The following is a 25745-nucleotide window of genomic DNA, read 5'->3' as shown; positions in this document are numbered from 1 at the left end:
TGTCCTATAGAATAATGGTATATCACCTGTACCGTATATACATATGGCTGTGTCCTATAGAATAATGGTATATCACCTGTACTGTATATACATATGGCTGTGTCCTATAGAATAATGGTACCATGTCACCTGTACCGTATATACATATGGCTGTGTCCTATAGAATAATGGTACCATGTCACCTGTACCGTATATACATATGGCTGTGTCCTATAGAATAATGGTACCATGTCACCTGTACCGTATATACATATGGCTGTGTCCTATAGAATAATGGTATCATGTCACCTGTACCGTATATACATATGGCTGTGTCCTATAGAATAATGGTATCATGTCACCTGTACCGTATATACATATGGCTGTGTCCTATAGAATAATGGTATCACCTGTACTGTATATACATATGGCTGTGTCCTATAGAATAATGGTATCACCTGTACTGTATATACATATGGCTGTGTCCTATAGAATAATGGTACCATGTCACCTGTACCGTATATACATATGGCTGTATCCTATAGAATAATGGTATCACCTGTACTGTATATACATATGGCTGTGTCCTATAGAATAATGGTATCATATCACCTGTACTGTATATACATATGGCTGTGTCCTATAGAATAATGGTACCATGTCACCTGTACCGTATATACATATGGCTGTGTCCTATAGAATAATGGTACCATGTCACCTGTACCGTATATACATATGGCTGTGTCCTATAGAATAATGGTAACATGTCACCTGTACCGTATAGTGTATATGGCTGTGTCCTATAGAATAATGGTACCATGTCACCTGTACTGTATATACATATGGCTGTGTCCTATAGAATAATGGTATATCACCTGTACCGTATATACATATGGCTGTGTCCTATAGAATAATGGTATATCACCTGTACTGTATATACATATGGCTGTGTCCTATAGAATAATGGTACCATGTCACCTGTACCGTATATACATATGGCTGTGTCCTATAGAATAATGGTACCATGTCACCTGTACCGTATATACATATGGCTGTGTCCTATAGAATAATGGTACCATGTCACCTGTACCGTATATACATATGGCTGTGTCCTATAGAATAATGGTATCATGTCACCTGTACCGTATATACATATGGCTGTGTCCTATAGAATAATGGTATCATGTCACCTGTACCGTATATACATATGGCTGTGTCCTATAGAATAATGGTATCACCTGTACTGTATATACATATGGCTGTGTCCTATAGAATAATGGTATATCACCTGTACTGTATATACATATGGCTGTGTCCTATAGAATAATGGTATATCACCTGTACTGTATATACATATGGCTGTGTCCTATAGAATAATGGTATCACCTGTACTGTATATACATATGGCTGTGTCCTATAGAATAATGGTACCATGTCACCTGTACCGTATATACATATGGCTGTATCCTATAGAATAATGGTATCACCTGTACTGTATATACATATGGCTGTGTCCTATAGAATAATGGTATCATATCACCTGTACTGTATATACATATGGCTGTGTCCTATAGAATAATGGTACCATGTCACCTGTGCCGTATATACATATGGCTGTATCCTATAGAATAATGGTACCATGTATGATGGAACCCCAAAATATTATGGTAGAATGACAGACGCCATTACACAGTACACCTACTCCTGTAGAAAACAACAACCCCCCACACGACCCTGTAAATGAAAGTGCTGGAGCTCTTCCAAGGGGAGAAGGATAAAACGAAAGCACAAAGATTAAAATTTGCACGGTCCACTGGGTCATTTTGGGCCTGGTCCTCAGAGGGTTAAATACGTGTGAGATTGTATTTGTGTGTACTATATAATGTGTATTCAATGTGTAGGTGTGCATATGTGTGTATTGGATACTACTTTCCCCTCCAGCCACTGGACTACATGGCTGGGGGAGGTAGTAGTTGTGTGTATGGCTGGAGGGGGAGGTAGTAGTTGTGTGTATGGCTGGAGGGGGAGGTAGTAGTTGTGTGTATGGCTGGAGGGGGAGGTAGTAGTTGTGTGTATGGCGAGGGGAGGTAGTAGTTGTGTGTATGGCGAGGGGAGGTAGTAGTTGTGTGAATGGCGAGGGGAGGTAGTAGTTGTGTGTATGACTGGGGGAGGTAGTAGTTGTGTGTATGGCTGGAGGGGGAGGTAGTAGTTGTGTGTATGGCGAGGGGAGGTAGTAGTTGTGTGTATGGCGAGGGGAGGTAGTAGTTGTGTGAATGGCTGGGGGAGGTAGTAGTTGTGTGTATGACTGGGGGAGGTAGTAGTTGTGTGTATGACTGGGGGAGTAGTAGTTGTGTATGGCTGCAGGGGGGGGGGTAGGTAGTAGTAATGTGTATGGCTGGGAGGGTCAGATGATAGGTGTTGGATGTCGTCTGGAGGAGTGTGAGGCTGTAGGAGCTTTATGTCACCTTGAGGCGGTGGTCTCAGCGGGGATGGGGTGGGGGTGAGGGGCGAAAAAAGCCATTTACCTTAAGGCCAGCCCTGCCTGAGGTCGGTGTGTCACTCTAGTGTAAACTCTGAGGTCGGTGTGTCACTCTAGTGTAAACTCTGAGGTCGGTGTGTCACTCTAGTGTAAACTCTGAGGTCGGTGTGTCACTCTAGTGTAAGGGTACTATTACACAGAATGATAATCGGCCCTATCCGGTGGATTATCGTTCCGTGTAATAAATACAACAATCATCCGATGATCGTTGTCATAGGTTCTGACCTATAATTGTCGGCCTCTGACTGCGCATCGCTACATGTAATAGCTGTGCACGCCCAGCGGCTGACGATTTGCAAAATAAATACATTACCTATCCATGGTCCAGGGTTCCTCTTGCTCCTCTTCTCCCCCGATCCCGCACGCTGCAGCTTCAGAGAGGCCTGTCTTAGCTGACAGGCCGCTCAGCCAATCACAGGCCGAGACAACCGCGGGCAGTGATTGGCTGAGCGGCCTGTCAGTTAAGACAGGCCGCTCTGAAGCTGCAGCGCGCGGGACCGGGGGAGAAGAGGAGCAAGAGGAGCCCTTGACCCAGGATAGGTAAAGTATGCCAGTTTAGCAAGGGCTGCAAGGACATTGCTAACGATGTCCATGCAGCCTTTATTAAACGATTATCGGGCCGTGTAATAATAACAGTAAACGAGATCTACCAGATCGGCGCTTGTTTACTGGGCCTATCGGGCCCCCATCGGCCCGTGTAATAGGACCCTAAACCATGAAGTCTGTGTGTAAACCCTGTGGTAGTCAGTCTAGTGTAGAACTTGAGGGCTGCAGATACATCCTAAGTACCTTAGAGGATGCCTGGGTCACTTGCCCCTATGTCTACCCTGCAGTGTGCCCACAGTTACCCTCTCTGGGGATATATCTCTCAATAAGAAGCCCTGCCCCTGAGGTGATGGGCCCGGAGGTGGATCACTATCTATCTTGGAGAACCAAGACCAGTGTCACATAACATGCACAGCACGCAAGTCTTGTGCGGCGCTGTGGTCTATGTCAGTGACCATTCTACAGTGCAGGAGTCGTGAGAGTGGAACCAAGAAGGACTGGGCCCCCTTTCTCCACAGACCTCTAGGCAGCTGTATGGCCTGCTTCCATTGTTTGTAAGATGAGGCAAATGACACGAGAAGGAAGGCAAGTTCTTCACCCTGGCAGGAGTGGTCTTGTGTGTGGCTCGTGTATTCACGTACCTGTGGCTTCCACCATCCCCTCCAGGATTACAACAATCTCAAACTCATCCTTCTCCAGCTGCCTCTTGGACACCTCCCAGAAGGGGCTATGCTCATTTATTTCATGGCTGATAATGAGGGGGGAGACCAGGAAGAGTCGGTCGTCTCCCGTCTCGAAGCCGACATTGATGTCCGTCTGGTTGAGAGGGATAAATTCTCCTTCCTGTGTTTGCTTGGATTTAATGAGCTTGGCCCGTATGGAGGCCTCCACGATGTGTGACTGACGAAGGTCTCCTACTCGAAACATGAGGCACAGTTTGTCGTCCCGTAAGGAGATGACCGCATGGGAGGAGAAGACCAGTGTCTCTGCTCTCTTGTTGGGTTGTGAGATTTTTACAAACATGCATCCCACCATGAAGGCGTTCACCATGGAGCCGAGAATGGCCTGAAGGAGGAGCAGGATAATCCCCTCAGGACACTTGTCCGTGATCACGCGGTGTCCATAACCAATGGTTGTCTCTGTCTCTATAGAGAAGAGAAAAGCAGAGACAAAGCCATTGAGGTTCTTGATGCAGGGCGTCCATTCTGAATCCTCCAAGTGCTCTAAATCCCCACGGCAATAAGCAATGAACCACCAAATCACCCCAAAGAACAGCCACGTGATGGCATAGGCCAGTATGAAGACCAGGAGACTGACTCGCCACTTTAAGTCCACCAAGGTGGTGAAGATGTCCGTCAGGTATCGATAGGTCTCCCGAACGTTTCCATGCTGCACATTACATCTCCCGTCCTTCTCCACGTATCGCTGGCGGCGGCGTAGCTTCCGGTCTGCCTTCTCTAACTTCTCGGCCAGTTTAGAAGCATGTGAGAAGGCCGGCTTGTTGTTAGTGATGGTGGAGCCGGGGATAGACGTGAAGGCATTGTTGTCTTTGGCCATGGCGATCAGAACCACATGGGGTTAATACCTGGACAAAGAGGAGAATGAGAGTATTACAAAGGGAAAGGGGCCCCCACGTATCCCTCTAAGGTGAGCACCACCTGTGTTGACCTTACTCCAGGTGATGATCCCTATGGGGCAATGGCCATGATGGTATGAGCCACCAGAGGTGTAGCTCCTGGGCCCCAGGACAATAACTGTAGGGCCAACGCTTACTGTATGCCATTTTTAACAGAGCAGGACCCCTCAGGTATTAGGATATGGGTGTGCCCCTTTATTGGTATACCCTATACCCATAGTACAGTGGGGCCCCTCAGTTATTAGGGCCAAAGTACCCCCTATAGGTATACCCTATACCCCTCATGTGTCCTGTAGTGACATCACAGACCCCCCAGTGGGACACTCGCTCACTTACCCTCAGATTGGTGCTGCTGGGGATCCTGCCGCTATATAATGGGGTAGGTGCCCCCCCCCATACCTGGTCAGTGACTACAGGAGTCGTCCCCAGTCCTATAATTAGCCTGATGGTCCCGGATCTATACGTGTCATCCCTCTCCGCCGGCAGCCCTGCTTCAGCTGTTGCCATGGAAACCCCTCCCAGCCTGCTCTATAGCGACCTGACAGCTCCTCGGCTCACGATTAACCCTTGCCGTACTGAGTGTAGTCCTTCATGCACTCCATCTCATGTGACCTGGCAGCGGGAGAGGCAGGTAGCCGGCCGCACATGTATAATGTACACACGACCGTTATATAACATGGAGGAGCATGACGCAGGCAATACTCTGAGCGCTGCCATGTCCCCCCCCATAATGAGAGCTGCCGGAGACCCCCACAACATGGCACAATATCTTATACCAGCCGGAGACCCCCCCCCCCCAACATGGTACGATGGTCTGTAATCAGCTGGAGACCCCCACAACATGGCATAATGGTCTATCATCAGCCGGAGACCCCCACAATATCTTATACCAGCCGGAGACCCCACAATATCTTATACCAGCCGGAGACCCCACAATATCTTATACCAGCCGGAGACCCCACAACATGGCATAATGGTCTATCATCAGCCAGAGACCCCCACAATATCTTATACCAGCCGGAGACCCCCACAATATCTTATACCAGCCGGAGACCCCACAATATCTTATACCAGCCGGAGACCCCACAACATGGCATAATGGTCTATCATCAGCCGGAGACCCCCACAATATCTTATACCAGCCGGAGACCCCACAACATGGCATAATGGTCTATCATCAGCCGGAGACCCCCACAATATCTTATACCAGCCGGAAACCCCACAATATCTTATACCAGCCGGAGACCCTCACAATCTGGTATGGGGCCCCCCGCCGGGCTACATACCTCAGGGACGGTGGCACTCCGGCTCCTGGCGATGGCTTCCCGGCATCTTCGCCTCCACCAGCTCTTGTATCCTCCTGCTGCAGGAGAATGGAGGAAGCCGCTGCCGGAGAGGGAGATGATCAGTCCCTGCCCCTCACGTCGTGTCTGAGGAAGGAGGATCAGCGAGGAGGCTGCAGGTGGGGGTCTCCACATGAGTGACAGGTGAGGATGGGACGACGACCAAGAGCAGCTCTGAGGGCAACATGCCAGATACATACAACATGGAGCAGATCATACAGGACCCCCATCTGCTGTATCCAGCACCGCTATCCAAGGGGGGGGACACATATATATATACAACATGGAGCAGATCATACAGGACCCCCATCTGCTGTATCCAGCACCGCTATCCCAGGGGGGAGGGGGACATATATATATATACAACATGGAGCAGATCATACAGGACCCCCATCTGCTGTATCCAGCACCGCTATCCCGGGGGGGAGGGGGACATATATATATATACAACATGGAGCAGATCATACAGGACCCCCATCTGCTGTATCCAGCACCGCTATCCAAGGGGGGGGACACATATATATATACAACATGGAGCAGATCATACAGGACCCCCCATCTGCTGGATCCAGCACCGCTATCCAAGGGGGGGGACATATATATATATACACAACATGGAGCAGATCATACAGGACCCCCATCTGCTGTATCCAGCACCGCTATCCCAGGGGGGGGACATATATATATATATACAACATGGAGCAGATCATACAGGACCCCCCATCTGCTGTATCCAGCACCGCTATCCTCCCGGGGGGGGGGGGACATATATATATATATACAACATGGAGCAGATCATACAGGACCCCCCATCTGCTGTATCCAGCACCGCTATCCCAGGGGGGGGGGGGGGGGACATATATATATATACACAACATGGAGCAGATCATACAGGACCCCCATCTGCTGTATCCAGCACCGCTATCCCGGGGGGGGGGGGACATATATATATATATACACAACATGGAGCAGATCATACAGGACCCCCCATCTGCTGTATCCAGCACCGCTATCCCAGGGGGGGGGACATATATATATATACACAACATGGAGCAGATCATACAGGACCCCCATCTGCTGTATCCAGCACCGCTATCCTCCCGGGGGGGGACATATATATATATACAACATGGAGCAGATCATACAGGACCCCCCATCTGCTGTATCCAGCACCGCTATCCTGGGGGGGGACATATATATATATATATATATATATATATACAACATGGAGCAGATCATACAGGACCCCCATCTGCTGGATCCAGCACCGCTATCCCGGGGGGGGGGACATATATATATATATATATACACAACATGGAGCAGATCATACAGGACCCCCCATCTGCTGGATCCAGCACCGCTATCCCGGGGGGGGGGGACATATATATATATACAACATGGAGCAGATCATACAGGACCCCCCATCTGCTGGAACCAGCACCGCTATCCCGGGGGGGGGGGGGGGGGGGGGTGGAATATATATACAACATGGAGCAGATCATACAGGACCCCCATCTGCTGGATCCAGCACCGCTATCCCGGGGGGGAGGGGGACATATATATATACAACATGGAGCAGATCATACAGGACCACCATCTGCTGGATCCAGCACCGCTATCCCGGGGGGGAGGGGGACATATATATATATACACAACATGGAGCAGATCATACAGGACCCCCCATCTGCTGGGTCCAGCACCGCTATCCCGGGGGGGGACATATATATATATACAACATGGAGCAGATCATACAGGACCCCCCATCTGCTGGAACCAGCACCGCTATCCCGGGGGGGGAGGTGGAATATATATATACAACATGGAGCAGATCATACAGGACCACCCATCTGCTGTATCCAGCACCGCTATCCCAGGGGGGGGGGACATATATATATATACAACATGGAGCAGATCATACAGGACCCCCCATCTGCTGGAACCAGCACCGCTATCCCGGGGGGGGAGGTGGAATATATATATACAACATGGAGCAGATCATACAGGACCCCCCATCTGCTGGATCCAGCACCGCTATCCCGGGGGGGGGACATATATATATACAACATGGAGCAGATCATACAGGACCCCCATCTGCTGGATCCAGCACCGCTATCCCGGGGGGGGGGGGGGGACATATAAATATATAGTGTCCCAGAACAGCCATTCTTATGCTCACACTTTCATTATAACCAGATCTGTTCTGGAAAGCTATGGTCCACTGCAAACTGCGTGTATTGTGTCACCCTTCTCAGTGTTTAGGTCTGCCATTTCAGTCATTTATTGCATGTGTATTCAGGTATCAGTGTCTAAAGGTATTATGTCGCCTCCTAGTGTTCAAGGATGGTACTTCTCATGTATATTTCTCTGTATATGCCTAATGGTGTGATGATGCAATGGCTGGATTTCACGTGACTGTGCCCTGCTTCCATGGTAACTCCAATGGTCATCGAGCTTTTGGCTGGGGTTACCATGTGACTTCCTGTGCTACCTCAGTCTTGTCCTCCACCTTCAGGAGACAAGTTGTGTCCGTTCTCTCTCCCTGCTAAGAGAGAGACCTGCGTGTGCTCTGCTGCTCCAGTCCACTGGCTGTGTTCCTGTCTCAAGTCTCAGGATTCTCATCTGGGTGTCGATTCTTCAGTCATTCTTCAGTTCCTCTCATCATCATCTCCTCAAATCATCAACAGCAAGTATTTCATTCAAGTCTCATTCCACCCAGCATCTCAGCTTCAGTTTCACTACTACTCCCATCATTCAGCACGCTACTCTCACAGCCTATTGCAGCATCACCCATTACTCTGCCTTATTCCCGGTTGCATCCGGAGAGACTGTTGCTACTAGTTACCACTGTTACAATAAATATACAACTACCGATGTTTCTGAACCTTGGCATTGGTGTGATCATTGGTGCCCTGACTAAGGACAACGAAGAATCGCACGCCCAGTATTCCCGCATGGTCAGGAGCCCGGTTTCCAGCTGTATCACCCTCGTGCCTACACCGTGACCACATTATCCTACAGCTGCCCCGGTTCCTGCCTGTTAGCACCATCTATACTGCGGAGTGGCCCCTAGGGGTCAGGGCATTGCATTTGGCGTCACGAACAGGAAAACGATCACATTGTGTGCCCCCCAAGACTGTGCCGCAACCCCAAAGAGACTTTGTAACTGTCACGGTGGCCCAGGAAGGGGTTAAGGCCGCACTTCCCAGGTTCCCGCGCGCGCCGCTCAAGCTCCCCCCCCGGCCCTTCAGCCATTGCCTCTGTTGCCGGGGGAAGAAGATTCCTGCTGCGCCTGCCGGAAGTCGCCGGCCCCAGCTTCCGCCTGCTTCACCGCTGTCTCCTGCTGCTCCTGCCGCGGTCATCTCAGCTCACCGCCAGTCGTCCGGACCACTCGTGCAGCTCATCCAGGGATCCCGTCTGCTGCGCTGGGACAGCCAGATAAGTGAAAGTTCCCCATCACGTCCAGCTCGGATGATGATGCCGGCAGCGGGTCAAATAGTCCACCCTCCTCACCCGCTGGCGCACCTGCTCCTCCAGCTGCCCCCCCTGCATCTGCTAGTGCCGCTGGAGTGCCGTTCTTCATTGGGCCCAACCACCTGCCCAGCTATAACGGGGAGCCCCACACCTTGGCTGCTTTTAAAGAGAAAATTTCACATACTCTAGAACTGGTTTCTCTCTCCCCTACTCAGCAGGTACAGCTCCTACTCGGACAACTAGAAGGTCCTGCTGCAGAGGAGGTCCGGACATGGCCTGCCACAGAAAAAGCCGGGGTGCAGCAGATTCTTGATCGCCTCCGGAGGGAATTTGAGGTACAGTCCCCCACAGAAGTTCGCCTCCAGTTCTATGATCGGCGCCAGAAACCAGGTGAGACCCTGAGAGACTATGCCCTTGCCCTCCAGTCTGCCTATCGGGCCCTACAACAGGTGGATGTCATTGACCCCTCTGCAGCAGAGAACATAATCACAGACCGCTTCATAGAGGGCATAGACTCTAGGCTCATCCAAAGCCAGCTGCGCATGTTGGCTCCGCAGAACCCTGGTATGTCCTTCCTAGATTTCAAAACTCTGGCTCTGAGGGTAATCGGAACTGACTCTCCCTGCCATAACTGCCCCCCGACCTCGAGTCAGCCAGCACTGACAGGTGTGACCTCTGGGCATGTCACCACGCCTGCCATCTCATCTGTTCCCGCTGTCCAGGCCGTGCAAGCTTCTCTCACCAGCCCCCTGGTTACTCCTGACCTCCTTACTCACGTAGTCAGCTCTCTTTGTCAAGCCATTCAAGAGCTAAAAGGGACCTCATCCATCTCCTCCTCCCACTCTACCTCCAGTCAGAAACCTGTCCCTAGAGTCACCTCCCAGGCACCCACGCTCTGCCCTAGCCATACCCCACAGGGCCACACCACGAGAGCAGCCCTACTGTGACTATTGTCGGCGACATGGACACTACCAATCCCAGTGCTTTCAGTTAGACGGGCCACCCCCGGGTCCGAGGGCCAACACCCGGGAGGTAGAATCTCAGGCCCGCAGGAGTCACAATGGCTCTCAAAGTTCCTATCGCAATGCCCGCATGTGACTCTATGGATAGACTGTGTGCCTCTCGAGGCCTTGGTGGACACTGGGTCCCAGGTTACTACCATCCCCAGACATGTTTTTGAAGTACATTGGGACCGCAGGGTGTTGTGTCCAGTGGAGAAGGCCAGGTTAAAACTGATTGCTAGTAATGGTCGGCCTATCTCGCAACTAGGGTATTGGGAACCCACTATATGCATTGGTAACCGGAGGTTAGCCCAACAGGGTGTTATAGTCACTGAGGCTCAAGGGGACAGTGGTGTTACAGTCTTGGGCATGAATGTCATTCGCTATGTATTCTCTGAATTAGTAGCTGCACTGCATAACTCTCTGTCTCAAGCTTCTTCCCCCTACAGACAAGCCATCCAGAAGACTATCAAGGCGCTCAACGCTCAGCAGAGGTTTGTCAATCACCGTGGGGAGATTTGTCGTGTCCGTACTAAAGATGCTCGCCCCATCACTATCCCAGCTAACAGCGAGACCCTTATCTGGTGCAGGGCTTGACCGGGCCTAGACAACGCTGACTACGAGGCTCTACTAGATTCCATCGAGATTGAGAGGCAACCCCTTGTCATGGCTGCCCGAAGTCTGGTGACCGTCTCCAATGGTCAGGTTCCGGTCCGGCTGGTCAACCTCAGTACATCTTCAGTCGACTTACCTAAATTTACTACGGTTGCCATGCTCCACCAACTCGACCCTGAGGATCTCATATGTGAAGAGACTATCGCCCATCAGAGGTCGATTAGGACATCATCAGGAGAATCCCAACAGTCCCACGCTCCTTGGTGGGATGCCCTCAACATCGGGGATGCCAACACCCCAATCGAGCATATTCAGGGGGTACTCAAAGTTGCCAAGCGCCATCACGAGGCCTTTAGCAAACATTCACTTGACTTTGGTAAAACTGGGCTGGTCCAGCATCGAATCAATACCAAAGATCATCCTCCTATCAAGGAGAAGCACCGGCCTATTCCGCCTGCCAGCTATCAGCAGGTAAAGAAACTGCTCCAGGAAATGAAGGACACCAACGTCATCCAGGAGAGCCAAAGTCCGTGGGCTGCCCCTATTGTCCTCGTTAAAGAGAAGGACGGCAACATCAGATTCTGTGTTGACTACCGGAAACTGAACACCATTACTCACAAGGATGCCTATCCGCTGCCTCGTATAGAGGAATCTATTGCTGCTCTGGGTTCAGCTGCCTACTTCTCCACGTTGGATCTCACCAGCGGGTATTAGCAAGTGCCCATGGCTCCGGAAGACCGGGAGAAGACGGCCTTTACTACCCCCATGGGACTCTGAGTTCACCAGTATGCCGTTTGGGCTCTGCAACGCCCCCTCCACATTTCAGCGGTTAATGGAGAGGTGCCTCGGTCACGTCAACTTCCAAAGTGTATTGCTCTACCTGGACGACGTCATTGTCTACTCTCGCACTTATGAGGACCATATTCATCACTTAGCCGAAGTGTTTCAAGTCCTTATTGACCATGGCCTCAAGATCAAACCGTCGAAGTGCCATCTCCTCAAACCGCAGGTGAACTATTTGGGGCATGTCGTCAGTGCCGCGGGGATACAACCTGACCCCGAGAAGATTTCGGCTGTGGAAAGCTGGGGCATTCCTAAGACGGTGAAAGAGGTGAGAAGCTTCCTTGGATTTGCGGGCTACTAACGCTGCTTCATACCCCACTTCGCCCAGGTGGCTGAACCACTCAATGAGCTACTCCGTGGCTGTCCTCGAGAGAACTACAATCGACGGCTACCCATAGAGTGGTCTGAACGTCAGGAGAATGGCGTTTCAAACCCTGAAGGCCCTCTTGATCTCGCCTCCCATCCAGGCTTACCCTGACTATAGTCGGCCCTTCCGCCTCTACACAGATGCCAGCTTTCAAGGCCTAGGGGCTGTCCTGTCTCAAGTCCAGGGTAATCAAGAAAGAGTTATCGCCTATGCCAGCCGAAGTTTAAGAGGTGCTGAAAAGAATGATAGTAACTACAGCTCGTTCAAATTGGAGTTGCTTGCGCTGGTGTGGGCCGTTACGGAAAAGTTCAAAGATTACCTTGCGGCTACACCGTTCACTGTCTATACAGATAACAACCCGCTAGCTCACCTCAATACCGCGCGACTGGGCGCTCTGGAACAGCTTTGGGCCTCTAGGTTGGCCAACTTCAACTTCGAGATCAAGTATCAAAGCGGCAAGGCCAATGTGAATGCTGACCTGCTGTCTCGACTGCCTAGAGGGGAGGAAGCCCCGGAGGATGACGACTGGGAAGATGTAGAGATGCCCCCTTTCTATCAGAGATTCGCTACCCAGAGTACTACCACGGCGGTCAAAGCGGCGTGGCGTCCCATGACCCAGGGCCTTATCAAGATTTGTCCCGATGGCAGACCATCCAGAATGAGTCCACAGTCTTGGGGGAAATCTATGACTACTTGTCTACTGAGAGAGTCCCCATGAGGATCAAGAGGCCCTATCCAGACGTTGAATTGAGACGCCTCTGGAGACAGAAGAATCGGCTCTTCCTCCATAAGGGCCTACTTCTGAGGAATTCGTTGGACCCCGTCTCTGGAGAATGATGCCATCAGATCTTGATTCCCCGGCGAGACGCCAAATTGGTGTTGGATGCCTACCACGACCGTTCCGGCCATTTCGGGGTCCATAAGACTGAGGCGACCATCCGTCAACGGTTCTATTGGATCGGGATGCGGGCTGACATTGAGAACTGGTGTGCTGAATGCCCCGCCTGTAACATCTCCAAGGCGGGAGGAAGAGAGGCTCGAGCTTCCTTGCATTCCATTGTGTCTCACCGGCCAAATCAGCTTGTTGCCTTAGACCATGTGAAGTTGGCCCCAACGAGATGTGGATACACCTATGCCCTGACCATGGTCGATCACTACTCCAAGTGGGTAGTCGTGGTACCCGTCCGAGACTTGACTGCAAGGACCACAGCCATCACTTTCTACAAAGAGTATGTGAAACACTACGGCTGTCCTGAGTCCCTGCTCACAGACCGAGGCCCGGCTTTCGAATCTCAACTCTTCCATGAGCTGTGCACTTATCACGAGTGCAAAAAGCTTCGCACCACGGCCTATCACCCGCAAGGAAATGGTCTCTGCGAGAAAATCAACCAGGTCTTCATCAATATGCTAAGAACAGCTTCGGTGGCAAAGCGGGTGGAATGGCCTCAACTGTTGGATGAGCTGGTGGAGATCTACAACAACACCACCCATTGCTCTACAGGTTACTCCCCTTTCTATCTGATGTTTGGGCGCCAAGGTCAGCTTCCTCAAGACCGCGCGCTTGGAGTTCAAGTAACTGACACTGTCAACCCTCTGCCTGATACCGACTGGGTCCAAGAGCATCAGAGGAGGATTCAAGACGCCCGAGAGATTGTCGACCAGAAGATGGGAGAGGCCCACCAGCGTCAGGAAGATGCTTATAATCAAGGGGCGCATGCCACACCACTAAGAGTGGGGGACAGAGTCTGGCTAAAAAAATATCACCGCACTCACAAGTTGGAGAGTTTATGGGAGCCTGAGCCCTACGTCATTTCTGCTATTCCCTATCCAGAGACTGACGTGTATGAGGTCAAGAAGCCAGGTCTGGCCCCTCAAACTGTACACCGGAATAGGATAAAGCGCTGTGTGAGGGAGGATCTGCAAGGCCTCACAGCATTCTGTCCAGCACCTGTACAGGCACTTCTGCCAGTCTCAGAGGCTCCATCTAAACCGGTCTCTCTTGAAGATATGCTCCAAACTGAACCATTCCTCATGGCTGTTGGCTATCAGGGGATTCCGGTGAACACCCCAGTTGTCCCGCCTCCTGCGGTTCCTCCTCCGCAACCAGCTGCTGTCAATGACCCCCAATCTGTTCCAGAGCAAGCTACTCATGAAGCCAACCTCATGCTGAGACGGTCTGAGTGCTCAACTCGGGGAACACTACCAAAGTCCTTAAACTGTTTTCCTTCTAGTTTTGTTTGCTGTGTGAAGTTTGCAACGTTCAAGGTTCGTGCCTGGTCCTCCTGACCAAGTTTCCTTATTATCACCCAGCTATGTGCTGATGGACACTCCTTGACCAAACAGTTCTCAGTGCCAGAGCCTTTACATGGACGATGTTCTATATTGCCTAAAGAGACTCTACCACACAGAGACACTAATCCATTCCTTCCCAAAGCATTTTCCAGATTATGTGATTGTCAGAGGTTTATTATTGTATTTCATGATTGCACTTCAGTAGTCAAAAGTCTATTTTCTTGTCAGAGTCTTATATATATATATATATATATTTTTTTTTTTTTTATTTTTTTTTTTTTTTTTCCTACCTCTGAGTAAGCAGAAAAGTCATTTAGATGGTCTCAGAGTAAAGCGTGTCTTTTGAAAAAGTATTTCTTCTCACAGTGTATGTTCTCATGTCAGAGTCAGACAGTTTCCTCCTCCTCTGAGTAAAGAAGTCAGCTTACATATTTATATCTATAGCCTCAGAGAAAGTCTATTTTCTAAAGAGTGTATTTTTCAGAAGGATCTTCTATTTTCTCCATGCATAATCTCATTGTGTATTATTATCATATCTACAGCTGGAAAGATTATTTGAGCCAGTTTTCTTCAGATGTCTTCAGAGTTATGTGAGCCAATCCTCCTCCAGACCTCGCAGTATTTGTTGTCTTTTGTGTTTCCCTTCCTTTTGTCTCCAGTGTTTGTTCACCTCTGTCTTGTCCCAACACAGTAGTTGCTACACATAGTCTTACCTAACATTCACACTGGTCCATACATATTGCACCTTGGATATCTTTTCGTGTGTTTGGCCTATTGGATAATTGTGTTGTATGATGGACCGGTATGTAAGGGGCCCCCATGTATGACCGGTATGTAAGGGGCCCCCATGTATGACCGGTATGTAAGGGGCCCCCATGTATGACCGGTATGTAAGGGGCCCCCATGTATGACCGGTATGTAAGGGGCCCCCATGTATGTTTGCGTTTATTATTTTGTTCTTTTCTCTTTCAGGTGTCCAAGTCACTTCACACAGACACCCAAGGTAGTACACAGGTCTTCACAGTTTTCTTTCCAGTAGGGTAACTCATTTCATTGGATACCTACTGTCAAACTAACTGGAATATTGAGGGTCGCCCGCCAGCAGTTAAGTTGTCCTGGCTTCCATGTCAGATGGTCCACGCACTAACTACCTGTAACCAGAGTACGTTAGGCACCCCTAGGTGAAGTCCTGCCACTAGGGTTTTCTCTCTCATTCTCTCTCTTGTCACCTGTGCCTTGAGCGTGGGAAACACACATCTACATATTCACTCACACTAACATTCTTTCCTCTTGTCATCAACAGCAAGTATTTCATTCAAGTCTCATTCCACCCAGCATCTTATCTTCAGTAGTACTACTACTCCCATCATTCAGCACGCTACTCTCACAGCCTATTGCAGCATCACCCATTACTCTGCCTTATTCCCGGTTGCATCCGGAGAGACTGTTGCTACTAGTTACCACCGTTACAATAAATATACAACTACCGTTGTTTCTGAACCTTGGCATTGGTGTGATCATTGGTGCCCTGACTAAGGACAACGAGGAATCCCATGCCCAGTATTCCCGCAGGGTCAGGGGCCCGGTTTCCAGCGGTATCACCCTCGTGCCTACACCGTGACCACATTATCCTACAGCTGCACCGGTTCCTGCCTGTTAGCACCATCTATACTGCGGAGTGGCCCCCAGGGGTCAGGGCATCGCATATATATACAACATGGAGCAGATCATAAAGGACCCCCCATCTGCTGGAACCAGCACCGCTATCCCGGGACAAGGAGTTTTGGTCCCCTAGGCAGAGAAGGCAAATATACTGATCCTGCCACATACACCTCCCCTATACCATGACAGCACAGTCACATATACACATCATATACTGATCCTACCACATACACCTCCCCTATACCATGACAGCACAGTCACATATACACATCATATACTGATCCTACCACATACACCTCCCCTATACCATGACAGCACAGTCACATATACACATCATATACTGATCCTACCACATACACCTCCCCTATACCATGACAGCACAGTCACATATACACATCATATACTGATCCTACCACATACACCTCCCCTATACCATGACAGCACAGTCACATATACACATCATATACTGATCCTACCACATACACCTCCCCTATACCATGACAGCACAGTCACATATACACATCATATACTGATCCTGCCACATACACCTCCCCTATACCATGACAGCACAGCGCCATATACACATCATATACTGATCCTACCACATACACCTCCCCTATACCATGACAGCACAGTCACATATACACATCATATACTGATCCTACCACATACACCTCCCCTATACCATGACAGCACAGTCACATATACACATCATATACTGATCCTGCCACATACACCTCCCCTATACCATGACAGCACAGCGCCATATACACATCATATACTGATCCTGCCACATACACCTCCCCTATACCATGACAGCACAGCGCCATATACACATCATATACTGATCCTACCACATACACCTCCCCTATACCATGACAGCACAGCGCCATATACACATCATATACTGATCCTGCCACATACACCTCCCCTATACCATGACAGCACAGTCACATATACACATCATATACTGATCCTGCCACATACACCTCCCCTATACCATGACAGCACAGTCACAGCGCCATATACACATCATATACTGATCCTACCACATACACCTCCCCTATACCATGACAGCACAGTCACATATACACATCATATACTGATCCTACCACATACACCTCCCCTATACCATGACAGCACAGCGCCATATACACATCATATACTGATCCTACCACATACACCTCCCCTATACCATGACCGCACAGTCACATATACACATCATATACTGATCCTGCCACATACACCTCCCCTATACCATGACAGCACAGCGCCATATACACATCATATACTGATCCTACCACATACACCTCCCCTATACCATGACAGCACAGTCACATATACACATCATATACTGATCCTACCACATACACCTCCCCTATACCATGACAGCACAGCGCCATATACACATCATATACTGATCCTGCCACATACACCTCCCCTATACCATGACAGCACAGCGCCATATACACATCATATACTGATCCTACCACATACACCTCCCCTATACCATGACAGCACAGCGCCATATACACATCATATACTGATCCTACCACATACACCTCCCCTATACCATGACAGCACAGCGCCATATACACATCATATACTGATCCTACCACATACACCTCCCCTATACCATGACAGCACAGCGCCATATACACATCATATACTGATCCTACCACATACACCTCCCCTATACCATGACAGCACAGTCACATATACACATCATATACTGATCCTACCACATACACCTCCCCTATACCATGACAGCACAGTCACATATACACATCATATACTGATCCTACCACATACACCTCCCCTATACCATGACAGCACAGTCACATATACACATCATATACTGATCCTACCACATACACCTCCCCTATACCATGACAGCACAGTCACATATACACATCATATACTGATCCTGCCACATACACCTCCCCTATACCATGACAGCACAGTCACATATACACATCATATACTGATCCTACCACATACACCTCCCCTATACCATGACAGCACAGTCACATATACACATCATATACTGATCCTGCCACATACACCTCCCCTATACCATGACAGCACAGCGCCATATACACATCATATACTGATCCTACCACATACACCTCCCCTATACCATGACAGCACAGCGCCATATACACATCATATACTGATCCTACCACATACACCTCCCCTATACCATGACAGCACAGTCACATATACACATCATATACTGATCCTACCACATACACCTCCCTATACCATGACAGCACAGTCACATATACACATCATATACTGATCCTACCACATACACCTCCCCTATACCATGACAGCACAGCGCCATATACACATCATATACTGATCCTACCACATACACCTCCCCTATACCATGACAGCACAGTCACATATACACATTATATACTGATCCCGCCACATACACCTCCCCTATACCATGACAGCACAGTCACATATACACATCATATACTGATCCTACCACATACACCTCCCTATACCATGACAGCACAGCGCCATATACACATCATATACTGATCCTACCACATACACCTCCCCTATACCATGACAGCACAGCGCCATATACACATCATATACTGATCCTACCACATACACCTCCCCTATACCATGACAGCACAGTCACATATACACATTATATACTGATCCCGCCACATACACCTCCCCTATACCATGACAGCACAGTCACATATACACATCATATACTGATCCTACCACATACACCTCCCCTATACCATGACAGCACAGTCACATATACACATCATATACTGATCCTACCACATACACCTCCCCTATACCATGACAGCACAGTCACATATACACATCATATACTGATCCTACCACATACACCTCCCCTATACCATGACAGCACAGCGCCATATACACATCATATACTGATCCTACCACATACACCTCCCCTATACCATGACAGCACAGTCACATATACACATCATATACTGATCCTACCACATACACCTCCCCTATACCATGACAGCACAGTCACATATACACATCATATACTGATCCTACCACATACACCTCCCCCTATACCATGACAGCACAGCGCCATATACACATCATATACTGATCCTGCCACATACACCTCCCCTATACCATGACAGCACAGTCACATATACACATCATATACTGATCCTACCACATACACCTCCCCTATACCATGACAGCACAGTCACATATACACATCATATACTGATCCTACCACATACACCTCCCCTATACCATGACAGCACAGTCACATATACACATCATATACTGATCCTACCACATACACCTCCCCTATACCATGACAGCACAGTCACATATACACATCATATACTGATCCCGCCACATACACCTCCCTATACCATGACAGCACAGCGCCATATACACATCATATACTGATCCTACCACATACACCTCCCCTATACCATGACAGCACAGTCACATATACACATCATATACTGATCCTACCACATACACCTCCCCTATACCATGACAGCACAGTCACATATACACATCATATACTGATCCTACCACATACACCTCCCCTATACCATGACAGCACAGTCACATATACACATCATATACTGATCCTACCACATACACCTCCCCTATACCATGACAGCACAGTCACATATACACATCATATACTGATCCTACCACATACACCTCCCCTATACCATGACAGCACAGCGCCATATACACATCATATACTGATCCTACCACATACACCTCCCCTATACCATGACAGCACAGTCACATATACACATTATATACTGATCCCGCCACATACACCTCCCCTATACCATGACAGCACAGTCACATATACACATCATATACTGATCCTACCACATACACCTCCCCTATACCATGACAGCACAGTCACATATACACATTATATACTGATCCCGCCACATACACCTCCCCTATACCATGACAGCACAGTCACATATACACATCATATACTGATCCTACCACATACACCTCCCCTATACCATGACAGCACAGTCACATATACACATTATATACTGATCCCGCCACATACACCTCCCCTATACCATGACAGCACAGTCACATATACACATCATATACTGATCCTACCACATACACCTCCCCTATACCATGACAGCACAGCGCCATATACACATCATATACTGATCCTACCACATACACCTCCCCTATACCATGACAGCACAGTCACATATACACATCATATACTGATCCTGCCACATACACCTCCCCTATACCATGACAGCACAGTCACATATACACATCATATACTGATCCTGCCACATACACCTCCCCTATACCATGACAGCACAGTCACATATACACATCATATACTGATCCTACCACATACACCTCCCCTATACCATGACCGCACAGTCACATATACACATCATATACTGATCCTACCACATACACCTCCCCTATACCATGACAGCACAGTCACATATACACATCATATACTGATCCTACCACATACACCTCCCCTATACCATGACAGCACAGTCACATATACACATCATATACTGATCCTACCACATACACCTCCCCTATACCATGACAGCACAGTCACATATACACATCATATACTGATCCTGCCACATACACCTCCCCTATACCATGACAGCACAGCGCCATATACACATCATATACTGATCCCGCCACGTACACCTCCCCTATACCATGACAGCACAGTCACAGCTCCATATACACATCATATACTGATCCTGCCACATACACCTCCCCTATACCATGACAGCACAGCGCCATATACACATCATATACTGATCCTACCACATACACCTCCCCTATACCATGACAGCACAGCGCCATATACACATCATATACTGATCCTACCACATACACCTCCCCTATACCATGACAGCACAGTCACATATACACATCATATACTGATCCTGCCACATACACCTCCCCTATACCATGACAGCACAGTCACATATACACATCATATACTGATCCTGCCACATACACCTCCCCTATACCATGACAGCACAGTCACATATACACATCATATACTGATCCTGCCACATACACCTCCCCTATACCATGACAGCACAGTCACATATACACATCATATACTGATCCTGCCACATACACCTCCCCTATACCATGACAGCACAGTCACATATACACATCATATACTGATCCTGCCACATACACCTCCCCTATACCATGACAGCACAGCGCCATATACACATCATATACTGATCCTGCCACATACACCTCCCCTATACCATGACCGCACAGTCACATATACACATCATATACTGATCCTACCACATACACCTCCCCTATACCATGACAGCACAGTCACATATACATATCATATACTGATCCTACCACATACACCTCCCCTATACCATGACAGCACAGTCACATATACACATCATATACTGATCCTGCCACATACACCTCCCCTATACCATGACAGCACAGTCACATATACACATCATATACTGATCCTACCACATACACCTCCCCTATACCATGACAGCACAGTCACATATACATATCATATACTGATCCTACCACATACACCTCCCCTATACCATGACAGCACAGTCACATATACACATCATATACTGATCCTGCCACATACACCTCCCCTATACCATGACAGCACAGTCACATATACACATCATATACTGATCCTACCACATACACCTCCCCTATACCATGACAGCACAGCGCCATATACACATCATATACTGATCCTACCACATACACCTCCCCTATACCATGACAGCACAGTCACATATACACATCATATACTGATCCTACCACATACACCTCCTCTATACCATGACAGCACAGCGCCATATACACATCATATACTGATCCTACCACATACACCTCCCCTATACCATGACAGCACAGCGCCATATACACATCATATACTGATCCTACCACATACACCTCCCCTATACCATGACAGCACAGTCACATATACACATCATATACTGATCCTGCCACATACACCTCCCCTATACCATGACAGCACAGCGCCATATACACATCATATACTGATCCTACCACATACACCTCCCCTATACCATGACAGCACAGTCACATATACACATCATATACTGATCCTACCACATACACCTCCCCTATACCATGACAGCACAGTCACATATACACATCATATACTGATCCTACCACATACACCTCCCCTATACCATGACAGCACAGCGCCATATACACATCATATACTGATCCTACCACATACACCTCCCCTATACCATGACAGCACAGTCACATATACACATCATATACTGATCCTACCACATACACCTCCCCTATACCATGACAGCACAGTCACATATACACATCATATACTGATCCTACCACATACACCTCCCCTATACCATGACAGCACAGTCACATATACACATTATATACTGATCCTGCCACATACACCTCCCCTATACCATGACAGCACAGTCACATATACACATCATATACTGATCCTACCACATACACCTCCCCTATACCATGACAGCACAGCGCCATATACACATCATATACTGATCCTAGCACATACACCTCCCCTATACCATGACAGCACAGTCACATATACACATCATATACTGATCCTACCACATACACCTCCCCTATACCATGACAGCACAGTCACATATACACATCATATACTGATCCTGCCACATACACCTCCCCTATACCATGACAGCACAGCGCCATATACACATCATATACTGATCCTACCACATACACCTCCCCTATACCATGACAGCACAGTCACATATACACATCATATACTGATCCCGCCAGATACACCTCCCCTATACCATGACAGCACAGTCACATATACACATCATATACTGATCCTGCCACATACACCTCCCCTATACCATGACAGCACAGCGCCATATACACATCATATACTGATCCTACCACATACACCTCCCCTATACCATGACAGCACAGTCACATATACACATCATATACTGATCCTGCCACATACACCTCCCCTATACCATGACAGCACAGCGCCATATACACATCATATACTGATCCTACCACATACACCTCCCCTATACCATGACAGCACAGTCACATATACACATCATATACTGATCCCACCACATACACCTCCCTATACCATGACAGCACAGTCACATATACACATCATATACTGATCCTGCCACATACACCTCCCCTATACCATGACAGCACAGTCACATATACACATCATATACTGATCCTACCACATACACCTCCCCTATACCATGACAGCACAGCGCCATATACACATCATATACTGATCCCGCCACATACACCTCCCCTATACCATGACAGCACAGTCACATATACACATCATATACTGATCCTACCACATACAACTCCCCTATACCATGACAGCACAGTCACATATACACATCATATACTGATCCTGCCACATACACCTCCCCTATACCATGACAGCACAGTCACATATACACATCATATACTGATCCTACCACATACACCCCCCCTATACCATTACAGCACAGCGCCATATACACATCATATACTGATCCTACCACATACACCTCCCTATACCATGACAGCACAGTCACATATACACATCATATACTGATCCTACCACATACACCTCCCCTATACCATGACAGCACAGCGCCATATACACATCATATACTGATCCTACCACATACACCTCCCCTATACCATGACAGCACAGTCACATATACACATCATATACTGATCCTGCCACATACACCTCCCCTATACCATGACAGCACAGTCACATATACACATCATATACTGATCCTACCACATACACCTCCCTATACCATGACAGCACAGTCACATATACACATCATATACTGATCCCACCACATACACCTCCCTATACCATGACAGCACAGTCACATATACACATCATATACTGATCCTGCCACATACACCTCCCCTATACCATGACAGCACAGTCACATATACACATCATATACTGATCCTACCACATACACCTCCCCTATACCATGACAGCACAGCGCCATATACACATCATATACTGATCCCGCCACATACACCTCCCCTATACCATGACAGCACAGTCACATATACACATCATATACTGATCCTACCACATACAACTCCCCTATACCATGACAGCACAGTCACATATACACATCATATACTGATCCTGCCACATACACCTCCCCTATACCATGACAGCACAGTCACATATACACATCATATACTGATCCTACCACATACACCCCCCCTATACCATTACAGCACAGCGCCATATACACATCATATACTGATCCTACCACATACACCTCCCCTATACCATGACAGCACAGTCACATATACACATCATATACTGATCCTACCACATACACCTCCCCTATACCATGACAGCACAGCGCCATATACACATCATATACTGATCCCGCCACATACACCTCCCTATACCATGACAGCACAGTCACATATACACATCATATACTGATCCTACCACATACACCTCCCCTATACCATGACAGCACAGCGCCATATACACATCATATACTGATCCTACCACATACACCTCCCCTATACCATGACAGCACAGTCACATATACACATCATATACTGATCCTGCCACATACACCTCCCCTATACCATGACAGCACAGTCACATATACACATCATATACTGATCCTACCACATACACCTCCCCTATACCATGACAGCACAGTCACATATACACATCATATACTGATCCTACCACATACACCTCCCCTATACCATGACAGCACAGCGCCATATACACATCATATACTGATCCTACCACATACACCTCCCTATACCATGACAGCACAGTCACATATACACATCATATACTGATCCCACCACATACACCTCCCTATACCATGACAGCACAGTCACATATACACATCATATACTGATCCTACCACATACACCTCCCTATACCATGACAGCACAGTCACATATACACATCATATACTGATCCCACCACATACACCTCCCTATACCATGACAGCACAGCGCCATATACACATCATATACTGATCCCACCACATACACCTCCCTATACCATGACAGCACAGTCACATATACACATCATATACTGATCCTACCACATACACCTCCCCTATACCATGACAGCACAGTCACATATACACATCATATACTGATCCCGCCACATACACCTCCCCTATACCATGACAGCACAGTCACATATACACATCATATACTGATCCTGCCACATACACCTCCCCTATACCATGACAGCACAGCGCCATATACACATCATATACTGATCCTACCACATACACCTCCCCTATACCATGACAGCACAGTCACATATACACATCATATACTGATCCTACCACATACACCTCCCCTATACCATGACAGC

The 25745-nt window shown here is 48.1% G+C and overlaps 2 protein-coding genes across 5 annotated transcripts in view; one reads left to right on the top strand and one right to left on the bottom strand.

The window, feature by feature from the left end:
* Nucleotides 1-6149, bottom strand: part of KCNJ9 (potassium inwardly rectifying channel subfamily J member 9) — a 71554-nt gene extending 65405 nt beyond the window's left edge. Inside the window, exons 1-2 of one of the 3 annotated variants that reach the window (XM_069951029.1) lie at nucleotides 5987-6149; nucleotides 3706-4649 (exon numbers count right to left, since the gene is read on the bottom strand). In XM_069951029.1, coding sequence (XP_069807130.1) covers nucleotides 3706-4621 — 916 coding nt within the window. In that variant the 5' untranslated portion in view covers nucleotides 4622-4649; nucleotides 5987-6149. Of the gene's footprint in view, nucleotides 1-3705; nucleotides 4650-5036; nucleotides 5273-5986 lie in introns of those variants that run through there. The other 2 variants (XM_069951028.1, XM_069951027.1) reach the window with 2 other exon arrangements.
* Nucleotides 6075-25745, top strand: part of KCNJ10 (potassium inwardly rectifying channel subfamily J member 10) — a 137016-nt gene continuing 117345 nt past the window's right edge. The window contains exons 1-2 of one of the 2 annotated variants that reach the window (XM_069951030.1): nucleotides 6075-6187; nucleotides 15605-15635. In XM_069951030.1, coding sequence (XP_069807131.1) covers nucleotides 6177-6187; nucleotides 15605-15635 — 42 coding nt within the window. In that variant the 5' untranslated portion in view covers nucleotides 6075-6176. The remainder of the gene's footprint in view (nucleotides 6188-15604; nucleotides 15636-25745) is intronic. The other variant, XM_069951032.1, reaches the window with a different exon arrangement.

The sequence above is a fragment of the Dendropsophus ebraccatus genome, chromosome 13 (genome assembly GCF_027789765.1).
Source record: "Dendropsophus ebraccatus isolate aDenEbr1 chromosome 13, aDenEbr1.pat, whole genome shotgun sequence".
In the NCBI taxonomy this organism is placed as follows: domain Eukaryota; kingdom Metazoa; phylum Chordata; class Amphibia; order Anura; family Hylidae; genus Dendropsophus; species Dendropsophus ebraccatus.
Note: the sequence above shows the minus strand (reverse complement) of the source record. Positions and strands in the feature narration are given on the sequence as shown.